This window comes from Megalops cyprinoides, chromosome 3, assembly GCF_013368585.1.
Source record: "Megalops cyprinoides isolate fMegCyp1 chromosome 3, fMegCyp1.pri, whole genome shotgun sequence".
In the NCBI taxonomy this organism is placed as follows: Eukaryota; Metazoa; Chordata; class Actinopteri; order Elopiformes; family Megalopidae; genus Megalops; species Megalops cyprinoides.
In genome coordinates, this window is record NC_050585.1 from 24,360,215 (window position 1) to 24,375,620 (window position 15,406).

At 38.5% G+C, this 15,406-nt stretch overlaps 2 protein-coding genes across 2 annotated transcripts; both read left to right on the plus strand.

Annotated features, from left to right (window-relative positions):
* The first annotated feature begins 289 nt into the window (after window positions 1–289).
* Window positions 290–5,430, plus strand: LOC118775452 (magnesium transporter protein 1). Its single transcript, XM_036525386.1, has 10 exons — window positions 290–411; window positions 1,211–1,380; window positions 1,624–1,741; window positions 2,329–2,469; window positions 3,378–3,518; window positions 3,708–3,797; window positions 3,920–3,983; window positions 4,130–4,204; window positions 4,686–4,776; window positions 4,924–5,430. The coding sequence occupies exons 1-10, from the start codon at window positions 328–330 to the stop codon at window positions 4,937–4,939; spliced, it is 990 nt and encodes a 329-aa protein (XP_036381279.1). The 5' UTR covers window positions 290–327; the 3' UTR covers window positions 4,940–5,430.
* A 1,169-nt stretch (window positions 5,431–6,599) lies between these two features.
* On the plus strand, window positions 6,600–15,309 carry LOC118774801 (integral membrane protein 2A-like). The gene is made up of 6 exons (XM_036524311.1): window positions 6,600–6,836; window positions 9,884–10,018; window positions 10,373–10,570; window positions 10,969–11,079; window positions 12,138–12,282; window positions 12,635–15,309. Exons 1-6 carry the CDS (start codon window positions 6,759–6,761, stop codon window positions 12,721–12,723), a joined length of 756 nt encoding a protein of 251 aa, XP_036380204.1. The 5' UTR covers window positions 6,600–6,758; the 3' UTR covers window positions 12,724–15,309.
* Window positions 15,310–15,406: the final 97 nt, after the last annotated feature.

The following is a 15,406-nucleotide window of genomic DNA, read 5'->3' on the forward strand; positions in this document are numbered from 1 at the left end:
GTTCGTTATAGCCTATTCGCCTGGTTATACGCCTACGAGTTATCCTTTAACTAGATCACGTCCCAGAAACTTTGTTGAGGAGTCATTGCTTGTTTCTAGGAGGTGTTGTCAATAGTCTTACTTTTGACCTATCAGAAAAAAGCAACCTCTTCTTTAGCCCGAAGTTACCTAACAACTGCCTGCGATTGGCCTGTAATGAGAAACATTGTCCAATGCGCAAATACCAAAATAAATAATTAAGTAAATGAATAAATAAGCTCACCAAGTTGAAGATTCCAACGTCATCAAAACGACAAAAGCAGCCTTGAGGTTTTGCGAAGTGCAGAAATGTCTCTATGGAAACTTTTGAATGCATGCATATTAGTTTTACTTATTTACGGAAAACTGTCAGTTGGACAGAAGAAAAAGGAGGTACGTGGGTGTGGGTGGGTGCACTGGAGTAAAAGAACCAGCATGTAATCTGTTTGCCTAGCTGATCCATTTAGCTTTGAATGTACTGGATTTTGCCCCACTGCTCGCCCGTCAGAAAGCAAATGAAAATCAAGAACCAGATATTATTTTAAATACATTGATATTCCTTTACCGTATCGATAAGTTCCTCCATTTAGTACATATGTTTTGCGCGCAACGTTAGCTTCTTTGCTATCGTACCGTTAACTCACATTACCTTGGAAGGTACAAGTTTAATCAGAAAATTCTTTGGTACAAAGTGCTATACTTTCACTTTCCGCACTAGAGCTACGTATATGACGCTTATGCCTTCAGGTATTTGTCACATTCAATTTTTTTAGTGTAGAGACACTAGTTTATTTAGACGCCTGAGCATTCTGTGTGAGATTTCAGATATACAGTGTGGTGAAGGAAGTATAGGCTTGTCATCAGGAGGGTCATGGTTTATTCCCATATTAACCCGTGAGACATGCGACTGAAATAGACCAATATCCAGCTGACTAAGTCTCTAAGAGATATAAGTGTCTGAATCACAGTATCTAATACATAATTAGCATAATTACTGAGGAATGGAGTTCACAGAACAGAGGGTTGAAAGCACGTATACAGTGGCTTATCTTGTAGCCAATTTAAAACGCAACATAAAAATAATAGGACTAGCCAGCTAATTATATCTTAGCGGCATTTCTGTGTTTAATTATCTGTATGCATTCGTCAAATTTGAAGGTTGACCTGCATCGGATTTCTGCCTCTTGTACAGATGTTGCTGTCAGACAAAGTTGGTCAGATGATGGAGTGGGCCAGTAAAAGAGCCGTTATCCGAATGAACGGAGAAAAGTTCCGGCGGTTTGTGAAGGCTCCTCCGCGGAACTACTCAGTGGTCGTCATGTTCACCGCGCTTCAACCCCAGAGACAGTGTGGAGTGTGCAAGTACATACCATCGGAAGATATCTGATGAAGGGTTCAGACCAAATCTTACCTATGACATGCTCAGCTGTGGAACTTCGAAAAACAGAAACTCATTTGTACTATTTTAAGGGTGTACCTTTTTTGCACATACTGTATATAAAAGACACATGTAAGGAGGCAAGTTGAAGGGTTAGGCAAATGTTTCATTTGGAGTTTTTGACCCCCTCCCCTTCCTTTTGACTGTTGCTCTGTTTCTGCATGCAGACAGGCCGATGAAGAATACCAGGTCTTGGCTAACTCCTGGCGTTACTCCAGTGCTTTCACCAATAAGATCTTCTTTGCAACTGTGGACTTTGATGAGGGTTCAGATGTTTTTCACATGGTAGACTTCCAGTATTTTTCTGCACCACCACCTCACTCCATGCACATTTAAAACATCCTATCAAATTGGACACAGTTTAGCTATAGTATTTTGCTACTGCAACATTATTCATCTTGTGTGTATGACTATGACAATCTGTTTAATTGTATTACCTCCAAAAATTTATAAGCAAACACTCAGCATAAAGATCATAGGCTTGTATATTTTCAAAGCACCTGTGATTATAGTTTGATCATTGTTATACAAAGGATCAGTTCAACGTGTTTTTTTTTTTAAGAAGTAGTATAGTTTGTTTTTCTTCACACTTACACTCAAAAGTATCTAATTTTCTTTAAAAGTGAAATTAAAGCCTAGCTGTGTTAAAGTACTTAAGTAGTGTAGTAATACTGAGTGAAAAAGTGGAAATTTGAAATGTAAGTATGTACAAAAAAAATATGCCTTTGTTTAGTTTAAATGCTACTCCTGCTGAAAACTGTTGTAATTCTCCAGGACTTTGACATGCACTTAACAGTTCAGACTGAAATTTACTCTGTAGCATGTGCCATTATTTTGACATGATCTCTCAGTCTTTGCCCTTGTTCCCACAGCTGAACATGAATTCTGCGCCCACGTTTGTGCACTTCCCAGCAAAGGGAAAGCCCAAGCGGGCTGACACGTACGAGCTGCAAGTTCGAGGCTTTGCAGCCGAGCAAATCTCCAGATGGATCGCTGACAGGACTGACGTCAATGTAAGCCAGGGCTAAGTCTCTCAATAAGCTTGCCCAACAGCAGCCTGACAGTGTCCACCTGTGTTTAAAACTTTGTACACATGTGCAGGACTCCTTGAATAAGGTTTTGAGTTGCACAAGTTTTGTTTATCAGACTATGTACGCTTTGTCATAATGCAAGAGTCACAGTTTTCTAGTCTTGCTTCCTTACTGGAGTATTGTGGCTTTTAAAGTCACTGTGATATAATTACTTTGTACATACACAGAAATGGCTTGCATTCTGTGGGTTGTAACTGGGGAGTGATCTCTCTTTTGAGCTGAGGCCTAGGAGTTTTGTCTTTGTCCCAGAGTTTACCCTTAAGCTTACAGGCCATCAGTGAAGGCTCTCACTTTGTCATGTGCCATGATGTCACTATGCATTAGTTCCACGGCCAGAGGCAAGGAGGGACAAAGGAGTCATAAAAAGCTGCACTGTAGCTGGAAATCATCATTAATCAGCTACTACCTATACTGTTACTGGTGAATGGCAGGATATGTTTCACAAGATGTTTGAGAACTGTAGTTTTGAAGTTAGTTATCTACATATGAATGAATTCACAAAAATGTGGAGTAATGTCTCATTTATGCTACCCTGTAAAATCCTCAATAATTATTGTGCTCTTTCTAGCATGGAATATTATTATGGAATATTATTTCCCTCTTAAAGGGCTTATTTGATATCTGATTTGAACCACCTTGTTTTTATAGCTATAGAAGGAAACAGCTCTTAACTCTGGGAGCGTGTCTTTTCCAACTCCCACAAAAAGGCTAAAGGGTCTAAGAGTGACCTTTGGAGCACAGCCTGTGTCTCTGGTTTGGGTGATGCCCAAGAAGCAAAAGACAAAGATAGGATTTCCAGGTCCTCCTGTGAGCATGTCCACCCTCCACAGATACGAGTGATCAGACCTCCCAACTATGCTGGGCCACTGATGCTGGGCTTCTTGCTAGCGGTTATTGGGAGCCTGGTGTACCTTCGACGGAACAACCTGGAGTTCCTCTACAACAAGAATGCCTGGGCCTTCGCTGCACTGGTACGCACTTGGAATGGACTTCTCATGCAACCTGCCCTGCTCTTCTTTTCATGGTCTGAGTTTTGTTCATTTTCAGGGATTTCAGGAGAGGATGAAAAGCCCCAAAGAAAGTCAGTGGTAATGAAGTATTTGAAGGCTAAGAAGAGGATTTCAAAGTGAACTTTGCTCATTCTTTTTTTCTCTCTGCAGTGCTTTGTGTTGATCATGACTTCAGGGCAGATGTGGAATCACATCCGCGGACCTCCATACGCTCACAAGAACCCCAACACTGGACAAGTGGTGAGGCAGTCCTCTGGCACTTGGTCTGAAAGTCAGTCGTCTGCACTGAATTAGGGCTCCCCTGTATCATAGTGAGGCATGTGCAAATTTCATTTGTCCCTCTTTCTGTGTTGATCTTTCAGAGTTACATTCATGGCAGCAGTCAAGCCCAGTTTGTGGCAGAAACCCACATTGTGCTACTGTTCAGTATCCTTTTGCAGTAATTTGAGCAGTATGATTTAAACATTTGGGAAGGGATTGGGTCACAGAGGTGTTTGGGATGTGTTTTGAAAAGCCATGCCATCATGCAGGTCATCCTCTGTCATGAGTTATCCTTTTACAAACTATATCAGATTCTGCTGTAACATTGGGAATGGTGCTCCTGCATGAAGCAGCTACATCTGACATGGATGTTGGGAAAAGGAAAAGTAAGTCCATATGAAAATTGACTATAGCAGAGAGGCTGAGAGTAGATTTCTTATCACGGGAAAATCTACTGTAGGGATCCACAATTTAGTTTAATGAATATTTGAGTCCAGTAAACCTCATTCTTGTTGAACTAAATTGAATCTTATTGGACTTTATTCTTTGTGAGTAATAGTATGAACAGAAAGCATTTGATCATTTAGCCAAAACATCTGATGCAGGCAAATGTATAAGAAGGTGCAGTATCAAGGCAAATTTCACATAGCCACTCATATTAATATTCATACATATGCTCCTCAGACCCAGCTCATTGATCCCTTGACGAATGAATCAGTGTTCTGCATAGATTTGTTTGTAAATTGGTGAGAGTTCACAATGTTATCTTGCCGTTGTGCCCAGGTGACTGAGTGAATGGAACTCTGGTTCTTTTGAACTGGACTATATTTGAAACAGACTTGAGAGATGTTCTTGTTTCCACTGCAGTTATGTGTGTGGCTGGAATTGGTCTAGTCGTTCTTTTCTTCAGCTGGCTGTTGTCAGTCTTCAGAGCCAAATACCATGGTTATCCCTACAGGTAAAGTAAGACTTAGCCTTCCTCTCTGTTGAAATTCTTACACTTATGACTAAATGTCTGCCGAACAAAAAGACATAAAACGAAACAGTTTTTGTTCTTGTGCAAAAAATACCTATTCTGATTGTGCCTCTGATCTCTGTCATACAGTTTCCTGATGAGTTAAGTTGGGAGGACACGGTATCTGTGCGGAGCATCCAGGCTGTGCCATGCTGAACCTTTGAAACTCAAGCTCAAAAGTGCCTTAACCAAAAGTGAAATGCTCAGCTGATGCATTTGCTAGCTGTCATACTCTTTAGTCAGGATTATCTCCCAGTATCACTGACCAAGTGTCAATCAATGATCAGTACCAACCTCAAAGCACTAGTGAGTTTTGTTATTTTGTGACATTATTTTTGTTTAGGCTGTTGTTGCAAGGCCTTTTCAATGACCTTTTGTAAGGGCTTTTAAAAACCAATCAAAGGATTTGTGGTGAAATTATGTATTGTGCTAGAAAAACAAATATGAACCCCAAACTGTGTGAGGGTAGTCAAAGTGGATCATTTTTAAAAAACTAAAGCCAGAATGCTGCGAATTGGATAGTGCTGTACATTTTGACAGCATTTCATCTGTTGCTTTTTGCCTAAGGATTCCTTTTATATGGATTACTAGCCATTTACTTCTTTAATGTTGTGTGTGAAGTGTTGAAAGTTCTATGAAGGTATTTAATAAATGCTGCGAACGTATTAATCACATAAAGAAAGAAGGATGCATTTTAAAAATACAAAGTATTCATTTTTTCTTCGATACTAATACCAAGCTATAAATAGTCAAGTATGACATACAAAAAGACAGTGTAAAGTTGAACTAATTATATTCATCTGTTGGCAATTAACATCAGCATCAATGTTAATAACCCTGTGAACTTACTGATAACATCCTTCATGTCCTCTATATATATTCATTTTGTTTACAGGAAGCATCACTTTTTCGTTAATAGCTACCATTATTCGGGATCTTCACGGTTGCTGCAAAATATTTGATAGAATTAAAAGAAGGAAGGGCATTCCAATACATTTATGTTGCATATAATGGTTGCAGTTTTTACGTCTGCGTGCCCGGTGAAATTTAAACGGCATCTGCCCTGCGGTTTAATGATACTATTTGTCATCTCGGTTCGTTGTAATTTAAATCGAACGACAGGTGTCGTCAAGTCGCCACCCAATGGCAAGAGAAGGAAACGCAATGAACGAACTGAACGAGATTGAGAGAAGATGTACTGAAAGAACTGAACTAACTGGAGGAAATGAACGAAGCAAAGATCTTCGTAGTCACTTACTGAGACCTGGAGCAATGTGATTAAAACCTGAGGGAAGTACTTGTGGTTCGTGGTGTGTAATGTATAATACAGACAAATTTACATTCTGAAAGATTGTAATACGTTAAAGAAATACCGTCAACAATATTAAACTTTCCCGTGCTGACTTCGGAATCACGGCACTTTTTATCAAGTAATGCGTAAAGTACTAGTTAGTTATTATTTTGTAGCAGTAAAAACACGTATATGAACTGGTTATTGGTGACATGTCGATTCCAAAGTCAGCACGGGACGAACGTTTGATAAAACCGTTCTGCGCACTGCCGGAATATGGGGGTGCATTTCACGGCAGGGATGCAGAATGCGGCGCGACACCGGCATGTAACATCAGACTGCTTTTACTATTGTGGTGAGAATGTCAGACCTGTGGGTGGCAGCAATACTTCAAGAGTCGTTCAAGCATGCCGTTAAACCTAAAAAGAAGAAGGACGGTGGTGCGGCGTATTTCTTGTATGTCATGTGACTGGCAACGGGCACGTACTCTCTGTTCTGCAGCTGAGACCTCAGAACGAGAGCTTCGAAAGTAAAACTACTGACAGTCCAATTAACAGTTCATCAGAATACAGCTACATAATTATTATAGCAAGTAACTGTTTTTAATTGCACATAGCATAGCGCTTTAGACAGAATGGTGAAAATAGCCTTCAGTTCTGGTCTGGCACAGAAAGCACCCGGTAAAGATGGCGAGGTGCTTGTCACGGAGAAGGTAAACCTGTTTTTTTTATTATTATTTCATTAGAACAGGCATATCACTGGGTCTCCGGATTAAATCTCTTGCCGTAAAACAGCTTTCTTACTATTTTTCCGACTGTGCCCCTTTGAGTAAAATGATGAGAGCATTTGGTATAGCAAGTTAGCCTATTTCATAGAGCGAACAATTTTGTTGGTAAAGTTGTCAGCTGGGCTTCATCTGTTCATGCAACTGGTGTGTAATGCAGTGTGCCTCGTCTTCAACATAAGCGTTTTTCAACTGGTCTAAGGTTTCGCCCCGCAGAATGGTTTCCTTTCCATTTTAGCTTTTGGACCGTTAGGTTTAGCTGCTGATTATTAAAGTGGATACGATAAAATGATATATTACTTAAGTATAACAAGTGGGCTTACGTAGTATTTGTTAGATGCGGTTTGTTAGAAGTGAGTTTCTGAAGAAATGATTGCAACAGACCATTATTTGTACGATGAGGACTAGAATTGAACTGAATAATACATTTGAGTTTGAATAGCATTATTTGTTAGAACTGAACAACAAACTATGCTTAAGCTTGGAACCCCCTTTATTTTTTCAGGGAGAGGAACATCATACTTGATTTGTCCCGGGGGCCATAGTTTGTGAACTCTGTTTCATGGGGTTCTGCGAAAGTCGCGGGTAGGCAGCTCCTGGGCCGTTTCTAGCTATTGAAAAGATCAGGGGCTAAGTCAAGTTTGCCTGGGGCTTGTTATTTTTTATTATTATTTTTTTTTTTTTGGAAGGGAGATCGGCATCGGTAGATTGGGGAGGTTATATGTATCTTTATAATAAATAAATATTATCACACCTTCGGACGCTGCAAGTCAAGTTCCGCTCTGTTACACAGTCTGTTGTTTTGCTGTAAACACCTCCTTTTTCAGGGCGAAAATATTATGGGATATAGCCCCGAATGATCGGACCTAACGACACCACTGGTCTCAGATCACATCAAAATTTTGTTTGTGGAATGTACTGATCATGGATGTCTTGTAGTAATGCTTGATATAGGGTCAAAATGCCACAAAACGCAAACTTTAATTGAAATTCAAATATATAAAAAAATCATTCCTCAAAATGGAGCTTTCTATGTACTCAGTTTCAGGAAAATCAAAAATATCATTTTTGTGACATTTTCACACGGAATGCCTCCTTATGAAGTGGTGCCAAAATAAAACAAAGAATGTTTTTTTTTTTTTTTTTTTTTTTTGGAGTTATAATTAACAGATCTGGAAATACCAAAGTGAATTGTATCAATCTGTCTTTTTCATTAATGAGAGTTAGTCAATGAGAATTAGACATAATTGAATTGCACTCGTTGCCATTTTGGTGTCTGCAACTCCAGAAACAGAAACTAGAATCAGCGGCACTCCTTGAACAGAGCTGCCCAGTGGTCCCAATTTTGACTTAGCCCCTGATCTTTTCAATAGCTAGAAACGCCCCTGTTTGAAACCTCATTGTATACTCTAAGAAATGTGTAACACTCCAATGTTGCAAGATGTAAAAGTACATTAATGATATGATTATGTACAAACAAAAGCTGAAACTTGAACTGTGTTGAATTTTGCTCACTTTTAATATTTTTTGTATGGGTGGATTTGTACAGATGCAGAAATTTTCAGAGTGGGATTTGAGGGACTTTCTGAGGTGTGATTCATTGTATTCACAGAACTCATTCAGAAAAGCCTGCCAACTGTTGTTTGTGGAAAATGCTTTACCTTCCTTCAGGGCTGCCAACTCTATGTTCTGTGAGGTGAAAAGATGAGCTAGATGTAAATATATGCCAGTCTTGCTGATAGTATTTTACAGATTTATTTTATATTATATTATTATATTTATATCGTATTTGCCTAGTCATTTGTGTGGCTCCTAAGAAAGATGTTATGTTTCCTTTTTTGTATTTTGTCATTGTTTTTTTGTTTTTTGTTTTAGTTTTTCCCTCCAGAAGCAAATTTGTTCTATTGCTGTGGGCTCCCAGTCATTGCCAGCTGATGACATGGCCAGCTTTGAACCCTCGCCATAGGGCTAAGCCTGTGCTTGAAGCAAATGCTTTAGTTGGCTGAGCACTTGGAAACCAGATGTAGAGTTTTGTGTACTTTTTTGTTTTTGAAGGAAAATATAAAGTTGTCCATAAAAATGATAAAACAAAAATGTTTGATCTTGGTAGGCATGGTGGCATTCCCAGCAGTCATAACTTCGAACTTACTCATGTTCATAGCCAATCATCTTCCTCTTAAGTTCTGACTCCCAGGTCAACTGTTAAACATTCTCTTAATTATGAATGTTATTACATTAGCTCTCTTGCTTTCCCTGTAACCAAATATGTATTCAGTTATTTGCTGAGTACAAGTTAGAGGAGTTAGTAATACAGAGGAATATAGAGTGTTCTCAATTTACCGTATCTGTTAAAACATCTTCTTTCCACACAAGCATTTTCTTGGCAGCATTAAGAGAATGTTACAATCACCCTCATTGTTAAAAGGTGTGATGACAGTCTTGTGGATGATAAGGGCATGGCCATTGCAGGGTGCAAGAGTGCTGATCCGAGCACTGCATTTTGTGAAAAAGAGAACCAGAATGGTTTGGTTTCATCTCTTCCCCACCCCCTCCAATAGGAGCATGACCATGCTTTTTTTGTTTGTGCTGTGCTGAACCCGACAAGAATCATGTTACAGGAAGTATATCAACTTCTGCAATCTCCTAGATTAAATTATCAGTAAATCAAACTTCTGCAAAATGACTTTTGATTTGATGAAATGAACCCCAGGGAAACTTTACTGTTTTACAGCAGTTCAGTTTTGACATGCAACTGCTTGTGCAACTGTTTTTGGTCACTGCATAATTACATTTGTGTTATTTCATAGTTTTGATGTCTTTACTATTATGATAACAATGATGTTGTCTGGCTATACATTTAAAACATATTGGGAAATGTACAGTGTACTAGGGGTTTTTCCATCAACACAGCCAATGAATAGTAAATGATGATGATAACAGTAAATGTTTAACCTGTACCTGTCTTCGCTTGGCAGGACCCTGAGACAGCCTCAGTGCACAGCCATGAGAGCTCCACAGGTCGTTGCCTTATCACTCTGCTAGGCCTCGCCTTCATTCTGACTGGGCTCATCATTGGGAGCGCCTGTGTCTACAGGTTCTTCGCACCAAAGGCAAGAACCACCAACAAATCCTGCAACTTGTGAACCCCTATATACTAGCCCAAGGTGTAGCTTGAAATTGCAGCAGAAATTCATCTGATATGGCAGTTAGGTCCAGAATCAGGATTTATTTTACCTGCAATGCATGATCAGTAAGTCTGATAAAATTATTTTTTTTAAGTTAGTGTAGATGGTGTCTTATTTATCTGGCTTATATTTATATAGCCATCAAGTATGATAACACCATGAGCCTGCCTCATTCATTTTAGTTTAATGTGCAGGCATACTGACTAGTCTTGTGTCCGTGGTCATCAAGTAAAGACTGTTTATCGTAGAAGCTGTGATCATGGTGTCTTTCTGTTGCAGAAGTTGTACCATGGAGGCATGCACTTTACTGACACGGACGGTGATATGATACCCATGGACATGGAGAGCCGTGAGCCCTACTACCTACCCCGCATTGATGAGGAGGTGGAGATCTGTGAGACCATAGCTATCATCAGCGTGCCTGAGCCCAGCTTTGGCAACGGAGGCCTTGTCCAAATTCTGCATGACTTTGACAGTGTAAGAAGCCTGTGACGGTCACTCTATCACATGTAGGAAGGAAATGTTTCTTCTAAACTGCAGATGTCAAACCCAAACCTCCGGACCATACATACACTGGCTTTTACTCCAAGTTTTGCTCCTAATTATTCATTCACTTTCTCATTATGATTTATTTTGCCTTCAGATTCAAGGAATTCCATGAATTTTCTTACTAAATAGTATTGTACAAAATGCATAGGTGTCATCAACTGCCTCTTAATAACTAATTGGGCCAACAAAGCTTGAGGAATTGTATAGAAGGCACAGTCCTCCAGAAATTGAGTTTTTTCATGTACTTTACCATTGTGTAAAAGTTTGTATTAGAAATTCGCTTGTGGATTCTCAGTGGGCTGTATTCAAACTTTCCTTCTGATCAGAAAATGACAACATACCTGGACCTGACCCTGAATACCTGCTTTGTGATTCCACTCAACACCTCAGTGGTCATGTCACCCCAGGACCTACAGGATCTTTTTGAGCAGCTGTTGGCAAGTATTGGCTTGTGTTCTTTTGTAGTGGACTGTAACTCAGGCAGTGAAATAAGTATCATTTTTTAATGTTAATTAAATTTTAATTTTAATTTTAATGTTAATGTTATTCTCAGTAAATATATATTTAAGATCCCCTCAAAAGGGGAAGTCCTCAAATGTACCAAAAATGCTTGTTGCCTGAAAGGGTGGATCTGTTCCTAATATAATAATGCAAAGAGAAAATGATTAATGTGCGTTTAGGTGGTAATGCAATGCATCATTTAGTGAAGCTTCTGAGAATGAAGCTCCTTGGTGATAATTATGTTAAAATGTTATGTTTGTTTATAAAAATCTCAAAGAGCTGTTGTAAACAGATGTTGCCAGTTTACATCATCAAAAGCAGTTATGGAGAGATTTGAACAAACAAACATTCAAGCTGTGTATTTCTGAAATTTTTTTATTCACTTGACACATTAATTCACAATTGATACATTTGTCTTGCTTTGCTGACTTTGTTTAATGTCCTGTCTCTTCACTGCCAAACTCACTTTTGAGTTTAATAGGTTAGCAGGGCAAATGATTGTCAATTACATTGTTACCTGGTTAGTTAAAATGACACAGAAATTATATTACTGATGTCAATATTGCAAACTTGCATTCGTGTTTATGACACTTTTAATGTTAATGTGCACACTTAACGTTAATTAAATGTTACTAATTACCCAGAAGTCCTGGAACACACACATTTATATGCCATCTTGTTTATGTGTCATTTTTTAAAAGTGAAGTGAAACACTTGAAAGCCTTGAAAACCCGACGTATGCTTGTAAACATATGTAATACATATAATGTTTGAGTGGTGGGGTTGGTGCTCTTGGGAGTCAGGGAGAGTGCAGCTATCTAGAGGAGTACTGTCTGGGGAAAATGTCCTAAATCCACAAATGGCCACAGCCTGTGTTTATTTTCTTCAAAATGGAATATTGAAAAAGACTGCATTCTGCAATTCTGCATTTGGAATTTCATTTGAAAGAGGAACATTAGTCCTTCGGAGTAGTCATTGTTATTGTCATTCTTAGTCCGGCCCATACACAACCTACCTGGTGCACGAGGAGCTGGTGGTGTCAGAGCGCATTGATGACGTAGCGGAATTGGGCTTCAGCGTTTTCAGCTTATGTGATGGGAAGGACACCTACAGGATGCAGCGCCGTACTGAGATCATAGGTAACCACCAGAATCTATAAAGTGTGTTCGCTTTTTACCAGAGTCTACCTATATTAGGGGCTGCAGTGGCTTGTCACATTTTAGTCAGATGGTACTTGTTCTCTCTCAGGTGCTGACTAATTGAACCTTGTTTTAGGCTGATGGCAAACGTGTAAAGAGAAGTATAACCTCAGCTGGGTCAACATGGTTGCAGCCTTCAATATTGGCTTTTAAAAAGCAGCTGATTCAAGTATGCACAGCAAATAACTGTTGAAAACAGGATGTTGCACAAACTGTTTACATAATTTGTGTTGGAAGTTCCCTTTGTACAGCGTTCAAATGCGGGGCATGTTTCTTCTTGATGCATCAACAGGCCTACAGAAGCGCTCTGTGCAGGACTGCTTCACCATCCGCCACTTTGAGAACAAGTTTGTGACAGAGACGAAGATCTGCAAGGCTTGAGGCAGGTGCACAGGTCTTTGCCAGGGGGATGTTTTCTAGTCATGGGGGGTATTCTTTGTGTATTCTTCAAAGTCCTGCTGCACTGAAAGCAAAGGTTTGTGTGCACATAACACAAGAGGTTATTTTAGTCTTGCACTCATTATCCTCAGCTTGGACTAAGCTGCCTTTAAAATTAAAGGTGAATACTAGTCCTAAAACAATTTCCAAATCGCTGGATAATAGATTTTTACTTGTTTTTTTTTCCCACAACTTTCCATGTACTAATATGTCCTGAGTTCTGACATCTCAGATGAGCGATTTAGATGCCCTGCAACAGCAACGACACATCAATGCACAGATCATGCTTGCACTATATGCACACTGTTATTACATTATGCTTTGAATTCGCACTGACTTAAGAACCACACTTTATATGTATTATTAGATCTGCATGAAGTCTGTCTTTTCCTGTAATACCTTATTCTGCTCATATATTCATAAAAGTTAATTAATGTGAAGTAGTGATAAAGATACTGGGCAATAAATGAGTAAAATTTTATTTTTTTTGAGAAAAGTATTTGAGAAAAATGGTAATTTTAATTTTATTACAGTTGTTGAAAGTGTTATGCATTTCCCCACCGCTTCTCTCTTAGTATTACTGGCATCCTCAAATATACATCAGTCCTCATAAATTCCCCTAAATCTGTTCATGACCTTGTGCCTTTTAGAGGCTCATTAGGCAGCTGCTCCTTTTGAACATATATTATAATGTTATGTTAGCCAAACCATTTGATCTTTCAATGTGCAACTGCTGTTTTTTCACCTTAACTTGAAGTCTTGTTTCTGCTGTGGACTTCAACAGCTGTACTGCAAAGCCATTTTGTGTGGGTTTCATTTCCTGATGATTGTATTTACCTGGAATCTGACGTAACAGAATTTATGTTTTAAAATTAGGAAACAACACAGGCAAGCTTGTGAGAATATTTATAGGTGTATGTCAGTTTTTAATTTATCACTGTTCCCAACACTGATGTCACTGATGGAGTTATTTCAGAGTTGAAGAGCCCCATCCTTATCTTAGAGGGCCATAGATGTGTATATCAGAAACAGTGTGCAGTACACAGTTGAACAGTGGGTGCTGGTTCACACTTGAAGTGTGAAACATGAGGCTATTCTGCAAAACTTCTCTTTACTTAGTGACTGCACTCAACCCTTTCATTCTGGATTGGTTGAGAAGTAGATACTGTATTATTGCTTTCATCTGTGCTTTACTTAAAAAGACATTGAATAAATTGCAGTGGAGATTTCAAATGTGACTAGGTAGGAAGTCAATAGTGAGATGAAAAATGAAAGAACCACACAATGTACAGACACATAAATATTATTCAGATGTAAACATAGGCGTATCTCATTCTGAGTTAACAGTGAATAATCCTAAGCATGTGTGTTAATATTCCATACTAGTATTCTCTTGACAGGTACTGGCCAATATGATTACTCAATGTAAAGGACACTGGTTATAACATTTCATATGACTATGTTACATCATCAGAAGTTCTGTAAGCCTACATTAATATAGTATATATTGTATCAGGAATAAAGCTTTGTTGCAAAGGAACCATAGTGAATATTCCTGACTGGAGAATCCTCCTTGGCATAGATATGTTTTTTCCCAAGGTGCTGACCCTGGGTCAGTTTCAGTGTTTTTCACAAAGAGGCTGGGGTTAGGAGTAAGAGTGATTATTTATGTTGGTTTTCCTCAAACTCTGTTTGAGATCCTCCAATGCACCAGCCCAGCTCATCTCCTTACAACTGCTCCATCCTACTAGTATGCGCAAAAAGAGGAATGTATGTATATGTATATGTATTTTGTATTAGATGGAGTGTTAGTTGATTTATCAAGAGCTTTTGATACAGTAGATCATTCAGTATTACAAGATACATTACAATGGAATTACATGACAAGGAACTTCAGTGATCTGGAAGTTATTTATCACATAGGAAACAATTTATCACATGGAACAGTACTAATACTGATCACATGAATATAGAATGTGATGTCCTGCAAACTTCAGTAGTTGGGCAGTTATTGCTTTTAATTTACATCATTAGCCTGTATTTAGTGTCTGAAAATGTGTTTTATTTGCTGATGGCAGTGCTGATGATATCTTCTTATTTGATAAGGGTAGACACTATCTTCTATGAATGTTGTTTTAGATAAACCTTATCTTTGGTTAAAATGAGTAAGTTATCTCTTAATGTTAAAGGTCTTATATAATATTCAGACCAAGAAACAAAAGCAGAATTAATCTTGAAGACCCTATTTTCATAGCCAGTACTGCTTTGGACCACTTCTGCACAAAACGCATTGGTGTGAATATTGATGCTTTGTAGCTAACAACATACCAAAAATATTGGCATGATTAAAAGAATCAGACATGCTCTGTCAAGGAATATTTTACTGAATCTGTATTACACCATGGTTTGTCCTTTTATTTCATATGGTAATAGTTTGGGCTATTATGTATAAAACCAATCTCAAATGTATGAGGAAGGATTTTTTTTCTTCTTCAAAAAACATATTTTTAAATGAACCTTGTGAAAATTAGATTATCCACTGAATTTTCATGATAAGTTATATCTTCTTGTTCTCTTCTTTGTTTTTTTTTCCCCTCTTTTCCTGCATTTTCTGTTACAGGGTATG